Source organism: Rhinolophus sinicus, linkage group LG01 (genome assembly GCF_036562045.2).
Source record: "Rhinolophus sinicus isolate RSC01 linkage group LG01, ASM3656204v1, whole genome shotgun sequence".
Lineage (NCBI taxonomy): Eukaryota > Metazoa > Chordata > Mammalia > Chiroptera > Rhinolophidae > Rhinolophus > Rhinolophus sinicus.
Window position 1 is genome coordinate 78,277,020 of NC_133751.1, and position 25,867 is coordinate 78,302,886.

The following is a 25,867-nucleotide window of genomic DNA, read 5'->3' on the forward strand; positions in this document are numbered from 1 at the left end:
GGGTCTTTATCCATCTTGGTTATATTTATTCTTAGGTATTTTATTCCTTTTGATGCAATTGTGAATGCAATTGTTTTCTTAATTTCTCTTTGTGATATTTTGCTCATAGTGTATAGAAATGCTACTGATTTTTGTTCATTGATTTTTATATCGTGCAACTTCACTGACTTTGTTGATTAGTTCTAACAGTTTTTTGGTAGATTCTTTAGGGTTTTCTACATGTAAGATCATATTATCTGCAAATAATGACAGTTTTACTTCTTTTCAGATTTACATGCCTTTTATTTCTTTGTCTTCCTTAATTGCTTTGTTTAGGATTTCCAGAATTTTGTTGAATAAGTGTGGTGAGAATGGGCACCATTGTCTTGGTCCTCATCTCAGAGGAAAAACTTTTAAATCTTTACTGTTGAGTATGTTACGTGGGGGTTTGTTGTATTGGCCTTTGCTATGTTGAGGTACTTTCCTTCTATATCCAATTTCTTGAGGGTTTTATCATGAAAGGATGTTGAATTTCATGAAATACTTTTTCTATATCTATTTAGTAATCATGTACCTTTTATCTTTCATTCTATTAATGTGTTGTATCACATTTATTTGTGGATGTTGAGACATACTTACACCCCTGGAATAAATCCATTTCGATCATGGTGTAGTAGCCTATCTTTAAGGTACTGTTGAATTTGGGTTCCTAATATTTTGTTGAGGATTTTTGCATCTATAGTCTTTAGGGATAGTGGTCTCTAGTTTTCGTTTTCTGTAGTGTCCTTACCTGGCTTTGGTATCAGGATAATGATGACCTCCTAAAATGAGTTTAGGAATATTCCTTTCTTTTCAATTTTTGGGAAGAGTTTGGGAAGGATTCACATTAATTTTTTTAAAATTGTTTGGTAGAATTATCAATGAAATCATCTGGTCCTGGGCTTTTCTTTACTGGGAGGCTTGATTCTAATTCAGTCTCCTTACTCGTTATTGGTCACTTTATATTTTCTTTTTAGTCTTAGTAGGTTGTGTGTTTCTAGTTATTTATCCATTTCTTTTAGGTATTTCAATTTTTTGGCATATAATTGTTCATAGTAATCTGTTGATTATCCTGTATATTTTTGTGGTATGAGTTTTGGTGTCTCCTCTTTGATTTCTGTTTACATTTATGAGTCTTTTCTTTCTCTTAGTTTGTCTGGTTAAAGGTTTGTCAGTTTTGTTTGTCTTTTTAAAAAAAGTAGTTCTTAGTTTTGTTGATCTTTTATGTTTCTCTGGTCTCTATTTTATTTATTTCTGCTCTGATCTTTGTTGTTTTCTTTCTCCTGCTTCAGTTGTTCTTTTTCTAAGTTCTTGAGGTGTAAAGTGAGGTTGTTTACTTTTCAGACCTCTGATGTATTTTATACGTGTATTATTCTTTTGCTCATTTTTCACGTGCAGAATTCTGCGGTGTGGGTATCTACCCCATATCCCAAAAGAAAATGGAGAATTTAAAGGTAGAACAGGAATGAGAGCTTATTTCTCAAATCTTAGTTTATTATTTTTTTACTGTTTAGATCATATACTCTTCTATGTGGGATTGTGTTTGTAATTTACTGATTTTTATCTTGAATATATGCCAGCTGGCTTCAAAATTCATTTGGGTTTAGAAGAATTGAGTATAATACTATTTTTTTTTTGCAGGGTTTCACAACGAAATAAGACAGTAGATAATAATTATGCAAAACAGGCTGCACATACCAAAGAAAAGAGAAGAGATGATGATGTCATTTCTCTTATAGTGTCTGATGCTCAACCTAAAGGTTTGTTAACCTTAGAAAACTTGTCGTTTGAATTTTTGTGTATTGCTTTTATAATAATTTTAAAATTGTAAATAACTAATTTTACATTTCAAGGATATGTGAAAATAAAGGGAGATTATTTAGCAACACAAAGAAAATTGCTAAATTTACTATTTGTATGTTGTAATATTTATTTCTTGATTGATATACTAAATTCAGAAGTAAATTTGGATTTTTGTTGTTGTTATTGTTGGGGCTGGGCATATATCTATAAAGGTATAATGTTAGTTTAGCTATTTCTAAGTGTTTCCATAGATATGTTTGGGAGTTGTATTACTGCTAACTCGATGATTATTATTAGCTTCCTAGTGGCTATCCTCCTACTATGAACTACATTCTTTATTCATTAGAATTTCTCTCAACTCTAGGAGGATGCCAATACAAGCCATTATTAGCATTTTTAAAGGTAAATACATCCCAGACTACTGAAAATTCTTTGTAGGCTTCCTGGCATGTCGGGTCATCTGACTTCTTTACTCTTTTTTTTGTTTCTCTTTTAAGATTTTTAAATAATTTACAAAAATTTGCACCAGAACAATTTACTACATTAGTCAGATGGGAAACTAACATCTTCAGGGGTCTCTTGGATTATTGATAGCTTCAAACTAGTGAGGTATTTTGTTTTCTGAATGATTTTATAAATTATTCACAAGAAAAGATGGTCCTTTAATGACACTATGCAAAATTTTGTACTTCCTTTGAAACACAGCAATCTACACATTTTTAGTAGCCTTTTCCATACAAGAGGAAAACTTATAAGGAAACTAGACTAATAACTTCGATGTATACAAGAAACCAGCTGCAACTCCTAAGAGGGTAATTTTTAGAGAAAACATTGTGACTCTGTAGTCATAACCTTTCAATTAGTCACTAAGTACTGTCTGCATATAATGAAAGACATTTCTTATGAATTGTGCTTTCCCCAGAAGCAATTACCATTACTTATCAAGTAAAAATATAAGTACTTGTATAAGTGAGCTCAATTCAAATACTGTCAAGGCACTGTTAAGCTCTCACACTCCACTGCTTTTCTAGATAGAGTAGCAATAATTGAATAAAAATCTTTCTGATTTGTGCCCTTCAGTATTACTACAAAGTCACAGTGGAATTTTAGATACACAACATGGAAAAAAGTACGTAACAATAGAAATGCTTTATATTTTCTTAGTATCCCTGAAGGTTTTGGAAATTAGGTATTAAAACTCATTATGTTTTCATCCTATTGATAATTGTGTTTAATTCCAGTTGTTTAACATAGGCCATAAATTAATGGAAATTCTTAATCCCCAGGTATACCATTTTGTAGTACATTACATTTGCATTGTGGAATTTGCTTTTATAAAAATAATACATTGGAAATATTTAATATTTTTTGTTTATAGGATTTTTTCATCTCTGATTTCGTTCACTAGTAATATTTGCAAGTTAAATTGTACATAATATGCAGGTGGAATCATATTTTTACAATGTTTAGCTCTATCTAATAAATTTATTCCTGTTTTCCATGAAATAGTCTTGCTGAAGTGCAAATGGTGAACTGTTTAAAGAAAAGTTCCTATATAATAGTTTTTCTCAAGCCACTTTCCTTTCATCAGTCTTTTTTATATAGTATTTATATTTGAAATTTTAATTTGATACAGTTTTTATGTATAGAAATTGTATTTGACTACCTTTGCAGTTTACAAAATTACAAATAAAATTTATTGTGCTTTTCAAAATACTCTGTTGATGATTGGGGGATTTTATTTTCATGGGCGAGAAAGTAAATTGGAAGATTGTTGACTCTTAAAGTTTTTGCCTTCAATCCTATCCCAATGCCTGCCTTTTAAACAACAACAAAGAGATATTATGAATGTTAGTCATTAGGTGTCTATGAAGCTAGAGTAAGAGCAAGAATAGTTTGAAGAGTGTTGAAAGAACTTTGAGTGAATAGAGAGGCCAGGCTAGTCAGTGTTGCATGAATAATAAGTTATGGATTCAGGGAATATGCTTTGGGACTTGCTGTGCATAACTTTTGAATTTGTATTTGTGTGATGTAGCTTCAGAAAGCAAAATGATTCATGATAATTTTCAGGTAGAACCTATTGGAAGGTATTTTTGTATAGTACATATATTTGATAAACGAAATATTAAGCATTTTTAGTAGTAATTGCCATGGATTTCATAGTCAGATGCTCAGGAAAGGTATTTTGGCTCCTTTTAAAAGAGCAGTGATCAATGCTCTGCTCTTTTAAGTTATTGTCCATTTTCACTTAAAAAATATGCGTACAACTTACATTTTAAAAAGACAACAAATTCTAAGATCACAATGAATTATCGAAAAATATTAAAACATGAATTTTCCATGTTTTTTCCCGAATTTTATTAAGACCCACCCCCCCACTTTTTTTTTTGTATTACAGTTGAAGTTATAGTAAATGGTAAAACATGATTTGATTGCTTTGCTTTGGTTACTAAAGAATACTTCTTTTAAATATATTTTCCTCATATTTATTGTACAATGAACATTCACTTTGTGTGTAGTTTAAAATAGGTTATCTCTTCATATTCATCCATGTCATGTCATGTGAGAATTTAACAGTGGACTTCTTTTTTAACATTAGTTTTGGAAGTGGTATATTTGATGATGTTTCAAAGAACTCTTCTAAAAGGGATTCTTCCTGTATTTTTTGGTTATATTTATGTCTCTTGTTTTTTAAGAGCTCAGTAGTGGAAGCAGAGGTTGTGATGATCTTGAAGAGGGGAGCAGAAACAAGGATGATACATATTCTGATTCAAAAATGGAACCCACTCTGATTTCCAGGAAGAGAAAGAAAAGGCTTAGAAGTAATTTACGTGATTCTCATAATTGTACTTCTTTATATAAGCCAGCAGAACAGACAGTAAGTAGAGGTATTTAGATGTCATGTGAAATAATTTGTGCTATGGTAAAAATGAATTGACTGTGGCCAAATGTTTTTCTAGCTTTTTGCTTTTGTCTTCAGATTTCTTTCTTTTCTTTGTCTCCTTTTTTGATTCTTTGTTTGATTTTTTAAAAATAATTTAAAGGAAACTTTATTTTTGCAGTAATACAGTTATTGGAACAAATTTAAATATTATGAATGAGTAAAAAGTTAAAATTTCTCCTCCTCTTATACCACTCCTTACTCAGAAGTTTGGTGTATATCATTCAGACTTGTTTTACTTTCCCTTTCATTAACCAAATACTATTTGTACTGTTTAGCTAATTGCTTTTTCACTTGCTTGTAAAATTATTACCAGATTTCTTTTATCAGTAGTTATTTACTTACCAACTTCTTTAAGCTTCTCTTTATCTAGAGTTTAGGGAATTTGTTGCAAGTAAAGAATTATCATACTTAATACATACATTACATATTTCTTTTTTTTTTTACATTACCTATTTTCAAAGACTTCATATATGGTTAACAAAACAATAAGAAGACAGGTTTTTGATTCCTTTGATTCACAATGCATTTCAGGACTTTGCAGGCCTTTGACTTACACACATGATTTAGATTTATGCAGCACTAGAGATTTGAAGGCAATGATTAATTTTCATAATTTTTCGTATTGTTATCCTGTTAGGTTTTAAATTTTTTGCTCTCATTACTAGTCACTTGATGTCATGTCCTCATTACTTTTGCAAAATAAAACTGTAAAAAGTCTTCTTCTCATTCTAAGGTTGACTTAGATCATGGGAGACTATCTGAAGCACTTGTAAATACGGGAGTCTCACCATCCCATACTTTTAAAAATGTTTAGGCATCAGATTGGACAGACCGAACTCTGTATCTTTATACTTGGGAGACACTGGCAAGAGTAGTGTAGCATCATTGTGTAGTTTTCTGTCCCTGTAGTTATAGAAATGATATACTGTTTTTACTTTTATATTCTTCTTTAGGAATTTAAACTTAAAAAAAGTTTTTTATGTTGCCAAATTTGAAAAATGTTAATTTTTTGTATGCATTTATTTATGTTCAGAAAGAACAAGAAAATGACTCAACACTATCCACTGAGTTTGAAAAGTCAAGTGAAAACCATTATCAAGACCCAAAACTGCTTGAAGAAATTACACCTGAACCTGTAGAAAGTGATTTTACTAAGCTATCCTCACTTAATAGTAAAGAGGTCGCTTTGAGTGCTGCTCTCAAAAGCATCCCTGACTGTTCAATCACTGAAACTTTTGAGAGCTCTATTTCCACTGATACTGCGGGGAATTCTACCTTGGTTGAAAAAGATGAGAGTGAGTTGAATGCAATAGAAAAACCAGTTTTAAGTGAACACAGTGAAGGGAACCAATCACTTATCTCAGCTGAACCAAGTAAGTAACAGGAGGATCGGAAAGGCTCTTAATTTTATCTCATCAGTAGATTGTAAAAGATTCTGTAAGGACCATTATTATTGTCATTTGGTTGATGAAGCTGAAGTGCAGAGATTTTAAGTGCTATTATTGTCATTAATTTTTATTTAATTAATTTTCAAGTATTTGATGTGGTCACACTGTACATAAAAAGTTCTAAAAGATATACAATAAATAATCTCCCACGTGTTCCCCGTAGCCCTCCATTTCCCTAAGCAACTAATGTAACAGGATTTAAATTACAATTCAGAGTGATGGCACAATACATTATTAGAACTAGGACTTGTTTCTAAATTCTTACCTTGGTCTTATTTATTTTTTAAATGTCTTCATCCTTCAACCTTCAGGTAACTGCTAAACAATAGCACTGATATGGAAACATTGTATATAAGTAGTATAAATTAGGTATTGAATGATAGACCAGTTTCTAAACTGAATAAAGGTAGATGATTAAATTTACTGGGATTATTAAAGATACATCACATGAATTAGAAAGTTCTTTGTTTGAGATATGATTATTGTAATATTTAAAAACACACTTTTTTTTCCTTTTTAGTTGTTGTTTCCAGTGATGAAGAAGGACCCATTGAACATAAAAGTTCAGAGATTCTTAAATTACAACCTACGCAGGACCATGCCATCACTAATGAAAATGAGAGTACTTCTAAATCAGCATTGTCGGAATTACCATTGATTACATGCCAGTCAGTACAGGTAATATATTTCTGCCTTCTCACAGATAAATAGTGAAATACTCACTGTTAGCTAATGACTACTTCTTATTTCATCAAGGAGCATATTGTAACAAAAATTACAATTTTTCTTAGTTTGAATTTTGAGACAACTTTCATATTAATTTCAGAGAAATATATTATAACAATTGTCTTTATTTTGAATTAAAAACATTGTACCATTTTTTTCTCGTCATTTATATTTCTTCAGTCTAAATATTCTATTGAATATTTTTTCTTTTTTTAATGGTTCACATTAGACATTTAGTTACTTTATCAAAACTTTTTCTAGAATTAAACAGTTTCCAATATTTGTGTGTCTGGTCTTGCAGTACTGTAGCTGCTTGGAATTACTCCTTTTCCTTGCTTGCTATTAAGGCAGCATACTATAGAGGAAAGAGCATGGCTTCTGAAGATACGCAGACCTGTGTTCAAATCCTGGCTCTGCCATTTGGACAAGTCACTTAACTTCCTTAATAAAGATAATGATACCTATCTCACAAGATTATTTCGAGTAGCAAATGAAATCATGTGGGGGATTTAGAATAATGTCACATACCTATCAGTTTGTTAAGTCTTTTGTCTCTCCCTTCTTGTAGAAAATAATAAATGGAAGCCTCTGTTGGTTTAATGTCCCCCAATTGTGTTTTTGACATAGTACTTTGAAGAGTATAGCTTTAAAGTAAGGTTCAAATAATTTATTGTCAGTATTCATTCATATTACCAGCCTCTGATTGTTTTATTTTTAAGAAATGATCATTGATTATTTAGAATAATTTTCTCAAGGTAAATCATAGATTTTTTTTTTTTATTCTTTGTTTTAAATTAACATTTAATCTGGCTTTGTGACTCGGTTAAAAAAAAAAATTTTTTTATTGGGGAATATTGGAGAACAGTGTGTTTCTCCAGGGCCCATTAGCTCTAAGTCGTTCTTCAATCTAGTTGTGGAGGGCGCAGCTCAGCTCTAAGTCCAGTCGCCGCTTTCAATCTTTAGTTGCACAAGGCGCAGCCCACCATCCCATGGGGGAATTGAACCGGCAACCTTGTTGTTGAGAGCTCACACTCTAACTAACTGAGCCATCCAGCCACCCCTCCCGAAGCTCAGTGGCAGCTAGTTATCTTCAATCTAGTTGTGGAGGGTGCAGCTCACTGGCTCACGTGGGAATCAAACTGGCAAACCTGCTGTTAAGAGTTCGTGCTCTAACCAACTGAGCCAACGGGCCGCCCCAATCAAATGCTTTTTAAGAAAAAATAATCTAGGTAATAATTACTTCTTCACAGTAAGAACAGTATAAAATCCTTCAATTTCATTCACTAATAATGATTTAAAGAAGTATTTGACTTTGAAAATCATGGTCAGCATTTATATAATACTTAGGGTTATATGCATTTTATAATTTATTCCTTGTTAGGCTTCATCTGAATTATGTCCATGTAATCCTGTCATGGAAAACATTTCCTGTATTACACCTAGTAATGAGATGGATCTACAACTGGATTTTATATTTACTTCTGTTTATATTGGCAAAATAAAAGGGGCTTCTAAAGGTTGTGTAACAGTAAGTATATTTAATTTTTTTATAAGTTTTGGATCTTGGATAAGGTATTCTCAGATTGTCTTCTTTTTTTAGTGCAAATGAAAATAGAATTGAGAATAATTTTATATGGGACACTTTGAATGTCATTATACATACTTTGAAACATGTCTTTAATTGGGAAGGGATTTCTAAAACCATATCTTTGATCTGACTACTCTAATGAAAATCATGTATGAAAAAAATTATGCGTAGTATTTATTGACGTTGGGATCTAAAACTAAAGTATAATTTTATAATTTTATTCAACTATAGTTGGGAGCACAAATAAAAAGTCTCATTTTGCTGGTTTAAATTGTTATAAACTGAATTCTCCAAATTCCTAAGCTTGTTATTTAAGGATCTCCAGGAATAGTTCCTCTTCCTGTTTTTCCACTTTTTTTCAGTATTCCTCCTCATATATTGTATATGAAAGCCAGACTGGATTTTACTCAGTTCTCTATAATTTTTCAGCATTTCTGCCTGCTGAACTCCTAATCATCTGAAGACTTATCTGAAATACTTCCTCTTTCAGGAAACCTTTCCTGATTTCTCCTTCCTAGCCAGAATTAACTTCTCCCTTTACTGTGTACACACAGGACTTTGAACATCTGTTGTAAAATTTATATAGTGGTTTATAGTTTTGCCTGAACTTCTCCATTAATCTTTAAGCATCTTGTGGTGAAGAGCCATGCTTTTATTCCCTTTTATCCTTCCATAAATGGCTCAAACCTAAATAGGCCCCATAAACTTTAGCTAAATTGAATACTCAGGTATTTTCCTAAAAGTTTTATTAATGTGTTAGGAATAAGACAGGGAGTATAAAAATGGTAAGACATGGTCTCTGCTTTCAAGGAACTGGTAGTATAATGGAAGAGACAGACATGTAAATAGATGTTTACTTTACATTATGGTAAAATGTACAATAGAAATATGTACAAGAAAGGTGCATATAGGAATGACTACTTATATCTGTTTGGAAGAATCAAGAAGGACTTCACAGAGAAGATAGTACATGATTTAAGATATAAAGTAGATGTTTACTTGGTGACTGTCCATGAAGGAAGTCCTGAGCCCAAAAAAGTAAACATTATGTACAAATCCAACAAATTCTGGGAACCACAAATAATGGTAGCTTTTGATATAGTTAAAACTGCTTTGATTGAAAGCACAAGAGCCATTCGGTTTAAAATTAATATTCCCTGGTCACTAGTTTTCAGATATTAATGATTTTGGCATGCTTGAGGTGATTTTACAGTTTTTTTTAAAGGAATTTTATTCACTTTTCACAATTTCCCCTCCTTTTTTGCTTTTTTTATTTTAACTTCCAGTTTGACCATTTTTTTGTTGTTGAACTCTTTCTAATGGCAAAAAATTGGGTAATTAAATATGTGACAATAATTGATTGGCTGGGGAGGAAAATCCAAAGTAATTATTCAACCATGTATTTTCATTAGTTAATGTATTAATTATGTTATTACATAGTTAGGTGGACTTGTTATGGGCAAAAAACAAACCAAACAAAAAACTAGAAATGAGTAAAGGAATAATTAAAAGAACACCTATAATCTTACTTATCCAGAGACAACTGCCACTAATTCTACAATGTATTTCATTCTATATTTTTCATACTATATATATATTTAAAACAAAAGGGTATGACATACTGTTTTGTAACTCACCGTGATTATATTAAATTAATTTAACTCATGTACCTGTTTTGGCATACTTGGGTTCTCCTTAATTCCAGACTGTTGGACATTTCAGTTCTCCCAGTATTTTGCTATTACAAAAAGTAGGGGATAGCAAATAGTCAATAAATGTCATAAAGTGGGTCTTAAAAATTTGTCACATGTTTTTTGGAACACTTATAATTAAAGTAAAAAACTTAAATGTCTAATTATAAGAAAGTGGTTTAGTAAATCAAAGCAAATATATGCAGGTAAAATATATGCATGCGAGGAATTCTGCAAAAGTTAAAGTAATTATATTTTGATGGAGAGCATAAGCAATTTTAGAAATGACAAAAATAGTTAAAAATAAGTCTTAAGACTTTCAAATTTTTCAAAAAACTTTTAGTTTATGTTTTTTTTCAGACAAAGCTCATGATGTTCTGTAACTTAGAAATTAAAGAACTTCTTTTGGAGGGTAAATATATATATGAGAATTAAATTTAATCATTTTCTTAATGCTTAGTGAGTGTCTGCTATGCACTGCTGTAGGCACTGGGAGATATTGTTCTCATTATCATGATAATTACAATTTAGCTGAGCTAGAAAAATACCTATAGTGGTAAACTATGATATAAGTTAGAGCCATTGTTTTATAGTTGGATATTTATTGTTACTTTTTTAGTGTAAAGAATGCTACAATATATGTGAACGTTTCATCTTTAGATCTTAGCTTTGTTGATACTAGGAAAATGTTTATTAAGTACATACTATGTTCAGAGAACTCTATTAGTTGTCGTTCGAAGTTATAGAAATAGCTCTTATGAATCTTAAGTTTAAATAGAGGTGATATGATTTCAGAGAACTTGGTTAACCTTCCTGCCACAGAAACATCTTTGTTATTTTCTTAACTGGGGATTAAATTTTAGCTGGGATTAGGGCTTTGCCTTTGGGAGAGGTTACATGTTGGTTTAGTTATCATACAAAGGTATAAATGAGTATCAGATCCTTGCCAAGTGGGAAGGTTTGATAGGACAAAAATACTTACAGTGGGCGAATGAAAGAATAATGTAGAAAGTAGAGGGCAAAGATGTATAGATGCACTACTAGTTTGTAATTTCATAGTAATGAGTATAAAATTTCAAAAGCAAACACTCATATTCATTTTCTATAGTTAGTTATTTTTATTTGCTAAGATATATTTTATCAGAGTAAAGACCCAGTGGAACATGTTAAAATTTGGCAAGGGAAAGTATATACCAAATATATATATATGGATATGGAAATAAATATATATGGATATTTACATATATATATACATATATATAGATATGTATCTGTATGGATATATATATGGAAAATATACACCAAATATATAGCAGTTGTATGAAAGTGACAGAATAATAAGGTGGATTTGACTAAATTAAACTAGATAACGTAATCAGATACCAGTGTCTAATGATAATAGTTCCCTGTGATTAAACATCTTATCGAAAGCTGAGAGAAATTCAGCAAGTTACCTAAGTTTATCTACTCACTATTTGTGAAGTGGTAGAGATAATAGAGACAGGATTTGAACCCCAAACTCAGCTTTTAAAAACTCATGTGCCATTTTGCTTGAATTTTTCTCTGTGGCTAATTTACTCTATGAAATATGACTTTTATATTTGTGAAACTATAATATGATATAATTTTTAAATTGGCAAAAGAAATGGAATCACAGTAAACCTGTGGTTTCACCGAACCTTGTTTGCTGTTTATTTGGAACTCTGTTGGCAGTTGATTTGGGTACCCATGTATCAAAACCATATTTGATTTTGTTTTTTGTTTGTATTCACAGACTGTACCCCTGATTTGATCAACAGTTTCATAAATGTATTGATCAAAAGGGAAATCTAACCAAAGAATAAATAAGCATGAATTAATTTTGTTAATAAAAAAACAAATGTCAAAGCACAAGCGTATTTTAGAAGGTACATGTAAGATTTAGGTGTTCCACAACTCTTGAGAGTTTATTACAAAAGTAGCACTTAAGGAGGTCAGATACATAAAAGAACGACCTAGAGAAAATTAGTGTCCTGGCAGAAGGAGCAGAAAGAGCAAGAACCTTGCTGACTTCTCAGTCAGAAGGGCATTTGTAACATGGAACAAAGACAGATGAATGCTGGGAATGTCAACAAAGCCAAGAATCAAACCCTGTTTTGTAGTTTATTTACTAAAGTCAATGACACTTTGTGAAGCCTTTTGGCAGTTTCTTCTGGACTTTGTTTTATTTCTTCAAAAATTCAAGAAACTTTTTTTTTTACTCAGTGCTTGTGGAGAGGGATTTATTTCAAAAAAAGTTTTTGAAAAATATATTAAGTAAAGTCTTAACATGTTTTTCTAAATGAGCATATTGAGAATTAAATTATTTGCACAGGATTCTTAAACATCAATAAAACCAAGTCTTTATAGTGAAACATATTCTTAGTTTATTGATAAACAGGCATGAGCACTTCTAGTGTAGATTTTGAGTATGTACTTGTGGTTTGAAAAGTTTGAATAATAACACATTATGAGTGGTAACTCATTTTTTGCTTTTGTAATTTTCCTTTAGTTCACGCCAAAGTATGTTAAGATCCCATTTCAAGGTAAGCTGTCATTGTCTTATGATTTCTTTCCACTGTAATTTGGAAATAGATGCAAAGAGAAAGAGTTAGAACAGGAGATAGAGATGAAAAGAAAAATGTTTTAAAACAGGAGCCAGTAAAAAAAAGAATAGAAGGGAAGGGAGAGAAGAAGGAATGGAAGAGGGAAAGAGGAAGGGAGAGATAAAGGGATGAAGGAAGAGAGGGAGTAAAGAATGATGTAAGGAAGGAAAGAAGAAGAAAGAAGAAAGGAAGGCAGACAGGCGTGCAGGATATATAGGCAGGGTAAGAATAGAGAAAGAAAGAAAAAGATGGAATGAAATGGACTGAGAAAAGATATAGGAAAAGGCTATAAGAAATGAAGGAAAAAGGAAGGGGGCAAGATAAAAAGGGAAGCAGTAGGAGGAAAGAAAGAGAAGTTTAAAGTAATGAGTTTGTAGGAAAGAGTAAAATACAAAAGAAAGAAATGTGAGAAGGGTTTGAAAAGGAGCTAATAAAAAAATTAGCACAATTTGGGCAGTGGGGCCCAAAGAAGTCAATTAAAATACTGCAGTAAAGTATAAGATGGATGGATGATAGATAGGAAGTAGTTAGGTAGGTATATACAATATAAATGGTTAGAGCCATAGATAGGTGAGTGATTGATAGACAGTCTATTACAAGAGCCAATAAATAGAGAGTAAAAGAAAGAGGGGCGATAGGATAGGATAGGACAGGAGAGGAAGAGTGGAAGGCAGGCTGGCATGCATATAAACAGGCACAGAGGATAAATAGTAAGAAATACAGAAAGGGAACAAGAAAAAGACATGGAGAATTGGAATAGGGAAGGAAAGAAGGAGGAAATACGAAAGAAATAATGTTTAAGATGGATTAATTTATAAGAAAAAGTGAAAATAAGAGAATGGCTGGTAGTATGAGAACATCAGGATAACTAGTTACTATATTTGAATGCTTATTGTAAAGTGTTTTTCAAACTTGAATGTTCATATGAGTCACCTGGGGTTTTTGTTGAACTGAAGGTCTGATTCAGTACATCTAGGGTGGGGCCTGGTTTTCTGCATTTCTAGCAGGCTCCTAAGTGATGCCAATGGCAGGCTGAGGACTACAGTTTGAGTAGAGTAGCAAGGCACCAGGAGATAATGGGGGAGGAGTACTAAGAGACTTGTTTCAAATCGGGGCCCACCTTACATTTGTCCTTAGCTGATATTTATGTTCCTAGTTCAGCTGCTTGTTTTCTTACAGTTGTACCAGATGACCCTCAGGACTTCTTTATACCATTTTTATGTTTCTTTGGAAAAAAAAAAGGTCCTCAGGAGATTTTTTTAGCTCTCTCTGAGGGACAAAGAGTGATAATTCAGAGTGATTACCTAGAAGTTTTGAGAAATAAAACCTAGAAGAATTTTAAAAGAAATAGCATCTTAGACCATTCAGGAGCTCATATTATTCTTGACAATTCTTTTTTATTAGTTTCAGGTGTACAAAACAATGTAATAGTTAGACATTTACACCCCTCACAAAGTGATGACCCCTTCCCCAATCTGCTACCCCTCTGACATTGTATGCAGCTGTTACAATTCCATTGACACTATTCCCTATTGCTGTACTCCACATCCTTTGACCATATATATATTAAATTATAGTTGATATTCATTGTTATTCAGCTTCAGGATCAGGTGACAATCTTTTGATAGTGACTAGTCTGTGTAGTGAAATGCAGATGTTTTGGGAGAAGAAAAATAGGCATAAAGTGGCTTATGGTAGCATTTGTAGTCTTGGTTAATAGTGTGGACCAAGATAGAAATACATAATTTTCTAGGTTAAACTATGCTGAGTTTTCTGCATTGATAAGGTGATCTTCTTTTTCCCCTCTTTTGCTAGTGATACTGGAATTCCTAGTAGGAAATCTCTCTGGATAAGGTTTTTATGCTATGGAAATTTAATTTCATATTTTCCTTTCCTGGATATAACTGAAATCATATAATATGAGAGACTAAATTGCTACATTTAATTATTATTTAATAATTATTTGGCCCTTTCTAATTGTAATAGGACCTTTTTTACTCTAATAATATTATTTGGGGTATTTCAGCTAAGTGTAGTGAAGTGCACTGTAAATACTGTTTTTGGAAAACTTGACATATAATTCTTTTTGAAAAACATAGTATAGTAGAGTTATGTAGTGTATAAGTGTTATTTTCCAAATGAATTAATTTATTTGTTGTGTTTTATTTATTTTAGTGTCCCTGAATGAGGTTTCATTGCTAGTGGATACCACACATTTAAAGAGATTTGGATTATGGAAAAGTAAGGATGAAGATCACAGTAAAAGGAGTCATGCTATCCTTTTCCTCTGGATCGCTTCACATTATCTTCAGGAGATTGAGACCCAATTAGAAAACTCTATATTAAGCCAGCAATGTGAGTATAAAATGATATCTAAATTTCAATATAACCTGAGAAGTCATATAATTTTCTTATGAAATAATTTAGTAGAATGTAATAATTTAACAGTGTAGTTTCATTGAGTTGAAATTGTTTGTTGAATTAAAAAATTTTATCCCTTAATATTATGTTAGATAAATTATTTATTCATGTAATTTCTCCTGATACTTTACCAAATGCAATTATCTTCTTAAATAAAAGGAATACTGTATCTTTTAGTCAGTTGCCATCCTTGGCTATGTGTCTTATGAGTTTCTGGTTCTTACTTTATAATGATCTGTGACTGAGATAATCAGTGACAACGTTAAATAAAATACAGAAGTCTTTACTTTCAACATTTTCTTTAATTTCTAAAAGAGAAACTCAGTTTACTTATATATTCTTTCTCTAAGACTGGGTTGACTACTTTTCTGTATGTTCCCATAACACTTACATATGTGTGTGTTATATGCACACACACACACACACACACACACACACACATCCTGAGGTATTTCCCAACTTTGTTTAGTTTCCAACTCTAAAGGAGTCTGGTTTAGACTTGGGTAAATCAAATTAGTAAAGTTCTTTCTTACCTTTTTGATCTTTCTATCTCCCCCCCGACCCATACTTCCATGCATATTAAAAGATGTTAACTAGTGAACTAAACTTTATACCTTTCAAATTGGTATTTTGCTATCTTAATTACTTCCAAATTAATTGGCAATATTCATGATTACATAGAGAAGTTGGAAAAATATAATGAGCCATTTATAGTCGTTATTGGAGAGGATGTCATTTGAGACCACTGTTGAAATGATGAAAGTAAATGATTTATTAAAGAAAGGAATGCTATTTAATTAATAGATTTGATATATGGAGGAGGCTAGAGAAAAATAATTAATTGCTTAGTTATCATTCATTCATTTATTTGTACATTCATTGACAAATGTTTACTAATACCTAATAAATGCCAAATCCTGGAAATACAGAGTTCAGTACCACTGTGGAGTTTTCATTCTAATGCAGTAAGAGTCCAAAAATTGGGAATTTTGGTTCTGGGTTACTAATGGCCTATTTTGGGATTTAATTTACCTGGGTTATTAACTAACATAGAAAGTACTTTGTTGGGTTATATACCAGCCTTACTATTATTAAAAATCAAATTATTATAATACCCTTGAAAAATAATATTATTGATAAAATTTTTTTTTTTTAAATAGCAAAATCCAGTGAATTCATTTTCCTTGAGCTACACAATCCTATTTCACAAAGAGAAGAATTGAAATTAAAAGACATCATGACAGAAATAAGTACAACCAACGGAGAATTAGAGCTTTCTTATCCATTGTCTTGGGTTCAGGCACTTCCTCTATTTCAGGACCTCTCTTCAAAAGAAAGTTCTTTTATTCATTACTATTGTGCTTCAACTTGTGCTTTCCCTGCTGCTGCTGCTGAAGAAATGAAGATGAAACCAGTATCTAAGGTTAGCATATGATTAATATAATTGGTGAGGAGGAGAGAGGAAGTTTGGTAAAAATTATTTCATTGAAATTACATTGATTTCAAAATGCTGTGTTTTGTCAAAAGGGCACAGGAGGTAACCTGAAAGAACTCCGAATGCTAGAGTTACAACAGTTGGATCAGCAAAATCAATAATGATAGCATGTGATTATTACCAAAGAATAAAATAAATACCCACAAATCTATATTGATACAAACAAATAACTGAATTAATCAATGGATAATTAAATAAATAATAGTGAATAAAGGTTATTCTTTTTTAGAAAAGTATTCCAATTAATAAATATAAAAAGAGAAATATAAAACCATCATTAGAAAAAGCATAGTTATGATTGTTGCAGGTAAGGTCCACCTAGAGATGCTAAATTTAATGGTTGAAAACTTAAGGAGAAACAGGATATATGCATAATCTCAAATTCTCTTCCCCAAAATATTTATTAATTACAAAAAGTAGCAACTTTACAGTAGAGAATCCTGGCAGACATCACCTTAACCCAAATGATCAAAGGTAACATCACCATTGATAAGACATGTTGACATTACGTACTTGTCACATCATGCACTGAGAATGGTACATTACTTCTGTGGTATTCTTCCCAATAGTGCATAACCTTAGTCTAATCATGAGAAAAATCAGACAAACCTGGTTACAAAATAACTGACTAATGCTCTTTAAAAATATTGAGATTATCAAAGACAAGGAAAGACTGAGGGATTGATTATAGGATCTTGAAACAGAAAAAATATATTAGTGGAAAAACTAATGAACTCAGAATAAAATGTGTAGTTTAGTTTATAATATTATACCAAGGTTAACTTCTTATATTTGATAACTATACTATGGTTGTATAAGTTGTTAATATTGTTACCGAACTCAGGTTCGGCTGCTTGCTGCTCATAAGCCCATGATTGAGAGACAAGGTTGGTGGAAAGAAAGTAGGTTTATTCACAATGCTAGTATTCTGGGAAGGCGGTGGATTGCTGTCTCAGAGACCACCTTCCTCCTTCTGAGAATGGCCAGAACATTTTATAGGCATGTAGGAAGAAGCAGAACAAAAGAAAGGAAGAGTTAGTCTGGTGATTCCTGGGTGCTGATGAAAGGGGGAGTTAGGTGATTGCTGGGTGCTGACATCTGAAAAAAAATAAAATGCTTCCCAGAGTCTGTTTTGTTCTGAGATAAAGTTATTTTGGACCCTGTTATAGGAGTGAATCTCAGTCTGGTTGCTGGCGTAGCAGATGTCTAAGGGCTCAAACAATTTCTTTCAAGTCAGTGTTCTGGAGGTTAAACAGATTAATGAGGTATGCATGCAGCCTTGAGAAAACAGGGTCATTAAATTTAGTAGGAGGGGAGGGAAGCAAAGAAAAGGAGAAATAATTTTCAAGTAAATTACATTGTTAAATGGAACTAAGCTAGAGTGTTAAATCTCGAAAATAGAAAATATAGTGCCACCCTTACTATATTATGGGAATCTGGGAGAGGCTAGGTTTTTTTTTGCAACTTTTCTATAAGTCTAAAATTATCTTGAAACAATTAATAGTAAGTTTGAAAATGCTGGGTTGTTTGCCTTTTTTTTTTTTTAACTAGAAGGTTGGTAATATAACATGTGGCTTGTGTATCTTTGCAAAATACCTCTAGAAAGAAAAGTGTTTATTAAGTTTGTGGTGGTGTGTTCGCACACACACGCAATGAGCTGGTCTGGGGCTAATCTGTTATTTAAAAGGCCTATAGAAAGCCACATTACTGGAAGACAAAGCGTAAGGCTTTACCACTATTTTTATGTATATGTTATAAAAATTTTGCATGGTACTTATATTGTATGTGCAAATTTATATCCTACTTTTCCATTTAATAATAGAATATCAATTTATATTATAAACTCAGTTTCCTAAATTTTATTTTTTCTACAATTTATCTATCACCTCCTTTGTTCATTTTGATCTACAGAGTTTTCAAATTCTCCTTTAATTATAAAACTGATCTGTAAGTAACACTTCAAGTGAAACTTTGACCATTGTATGTATAACATCGTTTGATCAAAAGTATTATCTTGATGTTTATATTTTTGTAGAAATTCTAAAAGTATAGAAATAACTTGATATGGATTTCCTTTAGTCACACTTTCTCTTACAAGTCTAGGTGTTGACTTTGTCCTTTTGAGAGTTAATATGTATTTATGTATCTATAAGGAGACCTTTTTCTTTGTCCTTTTCTGTCAGCCCTCAAATACAGATACAGCCAAGCCTAATTACACCTTCCTGCAGAAGCAAGGTAGTGGTTGCTACTCACTTTCTATTACATCTAATCCAGATGAAGAATGGCGAGAAGTCAGACACACTGGACCTGTTCAGAAGTATGTACTGTGTCATATCCTATTTGTAAGGTGGGAACATTAGTAGTTTTCATTCATGTTTCTGATTTTCTGCAGTTTACCTTTTTAAATGTTTTGAGATTTACTTTCATGCTCACAGTTAATAATAGAAATAATGTTTTCTTAATTAATGAGATAGTTAAAAAAACTTTATTAAGAAAACAATTGGTGCCATTTTATTTAGTTTCATGTCATAAGACAGAAATGGCAGCCAAAATGTTAAATTCGGTAAGATTAAAGTATTTATTGAAAAAATTTGAATACTAGTGTATGATTTTTAAGATTATATATATATATTTAAGATTATATATTCCATATCTAAATACATGTGGGACTGTGAAATTGTTTACTACAGTGTGCCTCAATTTAAAATCCTTTGGAGTTTATCAGAACTTTCAGAAGTTCCTTCTTGGTTTATATTTCATCTTTTATATGTCTTCTCATGGTTGGAAGGCAGAACAGGGAGTCTGTGCATTTTGAGGGTGATTTTATTCCTCTATGTGATTCCTTTACTGTGTTTTAGGAAAAAAAAATGAAAGCACGGATAGGAAAATAGCCAATAAAATAGAAACTATCATAGTAACATTTAAAATTTTCACATATTCTTGTTTGATTTAGGTGCCATGGTTACCAAGATTAAATCAATTGCAGGTGACTTTTCTCTTCTTGAATCTTTCTGGTTCAAGAAATACTTATTATACTTTTATTATTGACTACACTTGTGCATTGAGTATCATCCTGTCTATTCCAAGATTATAGCCAGGAATTTACAACTGGTCTTATTTTTGAACTTTAAGAAGGGAGTACCAGAAGGAAGTTGCCTAATTAGTTGTCATCTGTCTTCTACTTCTTTTTGGTTGTGTTCTAATTATTCATTTCCTTTATGTTCTCTTAAGTGTTACATCATTGTAAGCACTTACAATGGGAAACTTGCCTCCTAAGCCTCCCGTGTTATTTCTTTATTGCCCAGATGCTGGTTTAGCTTTGCCACCAGTAGAACATAATTTTTGACTGATGGCTTTTCTAAATAGAAAGGAACTAGTGTTGGGGATTCACTTAGAGTTGGAAAGTAAAGCATAAGAAAATCTTCTATGGTTGTTACATCAGTTTGTTGAAAGGTAAAAATTGTGCAGAAGAGGGGCATCCTTAATGGTATTGTAATAGCTGTGAGATATAAGCTATTGACTAGACAAGTATTGAGACTCACCCACATAAGAAGAATTGGAAATGAAAAAATAATGAAAGTACTATTAGTAGCTTGTGAAAGTAAAGGAAGGAAAATACAATTGCTTGTATACTGCCAAATATTTTTTACACGACATATTTTATCGCCCTGTTATTATTCCCTATAACAAATATCTTTGATACTACAATTTTCAATACCAATATATTTTTAACTTTATTTTTACTTTTTAAGGTTGATTGTATATCCTCCACCACCTACTAAAGGGGGATTAGGAGTAACTAACGAAGATCTGGAGTGCTTAGAAGAAGGGGAGTTTCTTAATGATGTAATTATTGATTTCTACCTTAAGTAAGTATAGTGATAAATGATCTCATTTGTTTTACAGGTTTTGATGTGAATCTTAAAGTAAATATTTTTATCTCTGAAGTATTTCTATAAAAGTAACCTGCCAAGATTTCAGATTTGAAAATTTTTTGCCTACCAAAATCTTCCAGCATTGACTAATTCAGTTTCATTCCTTACTTCCCATAGATACTATATACTTTCAGACGAGATATTTTTTTGTTTCAGTTTTTGTTTGTTTTTGATTTATTCTTCTTTGACTATTATTGTGGTGAAGGAAGTATTTACATAACTACAGATCACTTTGGTAACTGAAAAAAAGCAATTCTGTGTAGTTTCCTTTGTATCTTTAGCACTGTAAGAACTAACAGTCATTTTAAAAAATCCACATCACTATTCCATTAAAAATAGTTTTAAAATTTTTGTATAGCCAAGCTGAAAAAATAGATAGGAAAGTTTTATGAACTTTCATGCAAAGGTAATTTGTTTCTAGTCTTCATTTTGTACTGTATCCCTAGACCTACATTTCCAACACTTCTTCGAGATGTCTCTAATTATTTCACTGATCCCTCCCAAACTGAATTTATTTTCATCTTCCCAAAGATACTATTGTTTTACTGATAATACTATACTTATTCCAGTTACTCAGGCCCCAAATCTCACATTACCATTTACTCTTTCTCCCAAACATTGTAGATTTAATCTGCAAGTTTGATTTAGGTCTTTTTTATACCTTCCATATCTCTTTAACATTTTAACACGGAATACAGTTATAGTAACTGTTTTAATGTCCTTTTCTACTTATTCTAACATCTGTGTCAGTTCTGTGTCGATTTCAATTGACTGATTTTTCTCTTCATTATGAGTCTTTTTCTATTTTTCCTTCTTTGCATGGCTGGTGATCTTTTTTTGGGTGCTGGGTATTTCTGTATTCCTGTAAATATTCTTGAGTTTTGTTTTGGAACACAGATTATTTGGAAATAGCTTGATGCTTTCAAGGATCATGCCTTTTAAGATCTGTTAGATGAGACCAACAAATTAATCCCCACTACTGAGGAAAGACCTTTCTGAGTATTCTACCCAATACCTCATGAATCATGAAGTTTTCCAGCCTGGCTGGTAGGAAAAGACATTTTCCCGTGGCCTGCATGAATGCTGGGTACTGTTCTATCTAATGTTTTCAGGTAGTTCTTTCCTTACAAGCATGCAATGATTAATATTCTGATATTTACTTGAGGACTCTCAGCAGGTGTTTGGCGTTCTGTCTATATACACACAGATCTTTCCTTTCCAGTATTCTGATCTGCAAACTGCTTCCTTGGTTTCTCCTCACTCTCATCATCTCTTCTGCTCAGCGAGTCTGCCAGGCTCCACCTGGGTTACTCCTTCTTGTGTGCAGGCTGGAAACTATCAAGGCAGTGAGCTGGGGCATTAGTGGAGCTCACCTAATTTCCCATTTCTCAAGGATCACTGTTCGTTGTTGCTTGATGTCCAGGGTTTTGGAAACTACTGTTTCATCTATTTTTTCCAGTTTTTCGCTTGTTTCAAGCAGGAGGGTAAATCTGGTCCCTATTATTCCACCTACCGTGTTTCCCCGAACATAAGACCTAGCCGGACAATCAGCTCTAATGCATCTTTTGGAACAAAAATTAATATAAGACCCAGTATTATTGTACTATAATATAAGACTGAGTCTTATATATAATGTAATATATAAGACCCGGTCTTATATAATATAAGACCGGGTTTTATATTAATTTTTGCTCCAAAAGACGCATTAGAGCTGATTGTCCGGCTAGGTCTTATTTTCGGGGAAACATGGTATTTTCGGGGAAACACAGTATACTGGGAATGAAAGTCTCCGTCGTCATGGACTCTTCACCCTCCCTTCCCTCTCTACATATTCAGTTGCCAATTTTAGTAGATTCTGCCATTCAAATTCTCTTCTGTCATCACGATCTTTCTAGTATTCCTTATCTTACCTAAATTATTATTCTGTCTTTTTAACTAGTCTTCTTGTATCCTTTGTCTTTGTTTTCTTGTCCAATAAGTATATTTTTACAACCATTATTTTTCTTAGACTGCTCTATCAATGCAATTTCCATCAGAAACTTTTAGTATTTATTACCTGTCAAAATGAGTTCAAACACAGTCTGGCTCTTGAGGGTCTTGATAATATGACACCAATCGGTCTTTTCAGCCATCTACTAATAATCCTATATATATTAGATAGTCTAGCAGAATTGAATTATAAACAGTTTGCTAAACAAAGCCCATCCTATTTAACTCTTCTGAATTAATGCCCTTTCTCTTTCTCTTCCTTTTCTTTTGTTTCCTTTTCTTTTCTTTCTTTCTTTTTTTCTTCCCTCTCTTCTTCCCTACCTCCTTCCTTCCCTTCCTTCCTTTTGATCTTTTTTTAAAAAAGATTTTTATTAAAAAGTAGCTAACACAATATTACATTAGTTCCAGGTGTACAGCATAGTTATTCAACATTTATATGCCTAAAAAAGTGATCACCATGATAAATCCAGCAACCATCTGACATCATATCACACTATCACAGTATTATTGACTATATTCCATTTTATACCCCACATCCCCATGACTACTATGTAGCAACCAATTTGTACTTCTTAATTCATTACCCTTTTCCACCCCGTCCAACCCTCCTCCCATCTGGCAGCCATCAAAATGTTCTCTATATCTATAAGTTTGTTTCTGTTTTATCTGTTTATTTTGTTCTTTAGATTCCACATATAAGGGAAATCACATTGCATCTATACTTCGCTATCTGACATACCCCACTCAGCACAACACCCTCCATGCTGCTGCAGATGGAAAGAATGCATTCCCTTTTGTGGCTGAGCAATATTCCACTGTATATATGTACCACCTCCTCTTTATCCCCTCTTCCATTGGCAGACACCTATACTGCCTACACATCTTGTCCATTGTAAACAAAGCTGCAATGAACAGATGGGTGCACATGTCCCCACAACGTAGTGTTTTGGGTGTCTTTGGATAAATGCCCAAAAGTGGGATTACTGGGTCTTTCTTTGTCACTTGTTATAGCCTTGGTTTTAAAGTCTATTTTGTCTGGTATAAGTATTGCTAAACTTTTTTTGTTTGTTTGTTTCCATTGTCATGAAATATCTTTTTTAATGCCTTTACTTTCAGTCTGTTTGTGTCGTTGGATCTGAAGTGAGTCTCTTGTAGGCAGCATATGTAAGGGTCTTGTTTTCTTATCCAGTCACCCTATCTTTTGATTGGAGCATTTAATCTATTTACATTTAAAATAATTGTTGATCGATATGTAGTTACTGCCACTGGTCTTTTTTTTCATCTTAAAGAAGTCCCTCTAAGATTCCTTATAATTCTGGTTTGGTGATAATGAACTCTTTTAGCTTTTTCTTGTCTGAGAAGCTGTTTATCTGTCCTTCCATTCTAAATGATAGCCTTGCTTGATAGAGTAATCTTGGTTGTAGGTCCTCGCTTTTCATCACTTTCAATATTTTGTGGCAGTTCTTTCAGGCCTGCAAAGTATCTGTTGAAAAGCTGCTGTTTTTACAGTTCTTTCTTTTTCTCCTGCTGCTTTTAAGATTCTTTTCCTTTTTTCCCCCCCTTCTTCCACCTTCCCCCCACCCACTCCGGTTCAAGCTGTTGTTTCTCAGTCTAGTTGTATAGAACACAGCTCCCTGGCCCATGCTGGTATTATGAGCCTTGTGCTCCCCCATGCTGAGGCAGTCGGTCACCAGTCATTGGTAGGCCACTCACAGTAGCCCATAGTAGCTCACAGCAGCTCTTGCCGGCTGACAGCCGCTCATGATGGCTGCCGGCCACTCATGCTGGATACCGGACGCTCCTGACAGCTCATGGTAGCCCACAGCAGCACAGCAGCCCATGGCAGCATGTGGCGACCTCTGGCTTCTCAAGGCAGCCCAGCTGCAGGGAGAGCCATTGTTCACAAGCTTAGCTATAGAGGGCGCAGCTCACTGGCCCATGTGGGAATTGAACCAGCGACTTTGGCGTTAGGAGGATGGCGCTCCAACCACCTGAGCCACCGGGCCGGCCCTCTTTTTCTTTAAATTTTGGCATTTTAATTATGATGTGTCTTGGTGTAGGCCTCTTTGTGTTCATGTTGTTTGGGACTCTGCACTTCCTTGTATGTCTATTTCCTCTGCCAGGTTAGGGAAGTTTTCAGTCATTATTTCTTCAAACAGATTTTTAATTTCTTGCTCTCGCTCTCTTCTACTTCCCCTGTGATGTGAATGTAGGTATGCTTGATGTTTTCCTAGAGGCCCCTAAAATTGTCTTCATTTTTTTGGATTCTTTTTTCTTTTTGCTGTTCTGTTTGAATGTTTTCTTCTACCTTCTAAATCGCCAATTTGATCTTCTGCTTCATTTAATCTACTGTCAATTCCCTCTAGTGTATTATTCATTTCAGTTATTGTATTCTTTATTTCTCACTGGTTGTTTTTTATGTTTTTTTAATCTCCATTTTCATGTTTCCTATCTCTTTGCTGACGTTCTCCCTGTATTTGGAACTCTGCATCTAGTATTTGGAACTCTGCATCTAGTATTTGGAATTCTGCATCTAGTAGGTTGCTTGTCTCCATTTTGTTCAGTTCTTTTTCTGAAGCTTTGTTCTGTCCTTTTATTTGGGGCATGTTTCTTTGTCTCCTGATTTGGCTGCCTCCATGTGTTTGTTTCTATGTATTAGGTAGAGCTTCTATGTCTTCCGGTCTTAGTAGAATGGCCTTATCTAGTAGGTGTGCTGTGGGTCTCAATGGCGCAATCTTCCTGGTCACCTGAGGTGGATGCTCCAGGTGTATTTCTTGTGTGGTTTTGTGTGCCTTCCTGTTGTAGTTGAGCCTTTGTTGCTGTTTGTATGTCAGTGGGAGGGATTAATCCTTGGGCTGACTGTGAATACTGGCTGTGACTACAGTGGAGGAGCTGTTGTGCAGGGGCTGACCTTAAAGAGCAGGATTCACTTTAGCAGGGCTCTGGTGCCTGCCCAGTGTGCCTTTTGCGTGTGTCTTCCATGGAGGTGGCCGGGTGTTGCTCTGGGTGAGTCCAAAGTTGGCCACCCGTTGTGCCTGTTCTTTGGCCTCCTAGGAGTGGCCCCACTATAAGCCAAGTTCAGCAGCAGCCTGTGCCATGCCCAGGGCCACCTAGCATGAGCTACAAAGCAATCCGCAGATGGACACCACCTGCACTGTGCTTGGAGGTGCCTCAAGAGGCCAAGC

The 25,867-nt window shown here is 33.3% G+C and overlaps 1 protein-coding gene across 7 annotated transcripts in view; it reads left to right on the forward strand.

The window, feature by feature from the left end:
- SENP7 (SUMO specific peptidase 7) overlaps window positions 1–25,867 on the forward strand; it is a 115,601-nt gene that overhangs the window by 74,213 nt on the left and 15,521 nt on the right. For all 7 annotated transcript variants that reach the window (XM_074332581.1, XM_019711204.2, XM_074332590.1 and 4 more), the window contains 10 exons: window positions 1,660–1,778; window positions 4,518–4,699; window positions 5,799–6,138; window positions 6,734–6,891; window positions 8,321–8,467; window positions 12,749–12,782; window positions 15,018–15,197; window positions 16,424–16,686; window positions 18,942–19,075; window positions 20,511–20,627. In XM_074332581.1, coding sequence (XP_074188682.1) covers window positions 1,660–1,778; window positions 4,518–4,699; window positions 5,799–6,138; window positions 6,734–6,891; window positions 8,321–8,467; window positions 12,749–12,782; window positions 15,018–15,197; window positions 16,424–16,686; window positions 18,942–19,075; window positions 20,511–20,627 — 1,674 coding nt within the window. The remainder of the gene's footprint in view (window positions 1–1,659; window positions 1,779–4,517; window positions 4,700–5,798; window positions 6,139–6,733; window positions 6,892–8,320; window positions 8,468–12,748; window positions 12,783–15,017; window positions 15,198–16,423; window positions 16,687–18,941; window positions 19,076–20,510; window positions 20,628–25,867) is intronic.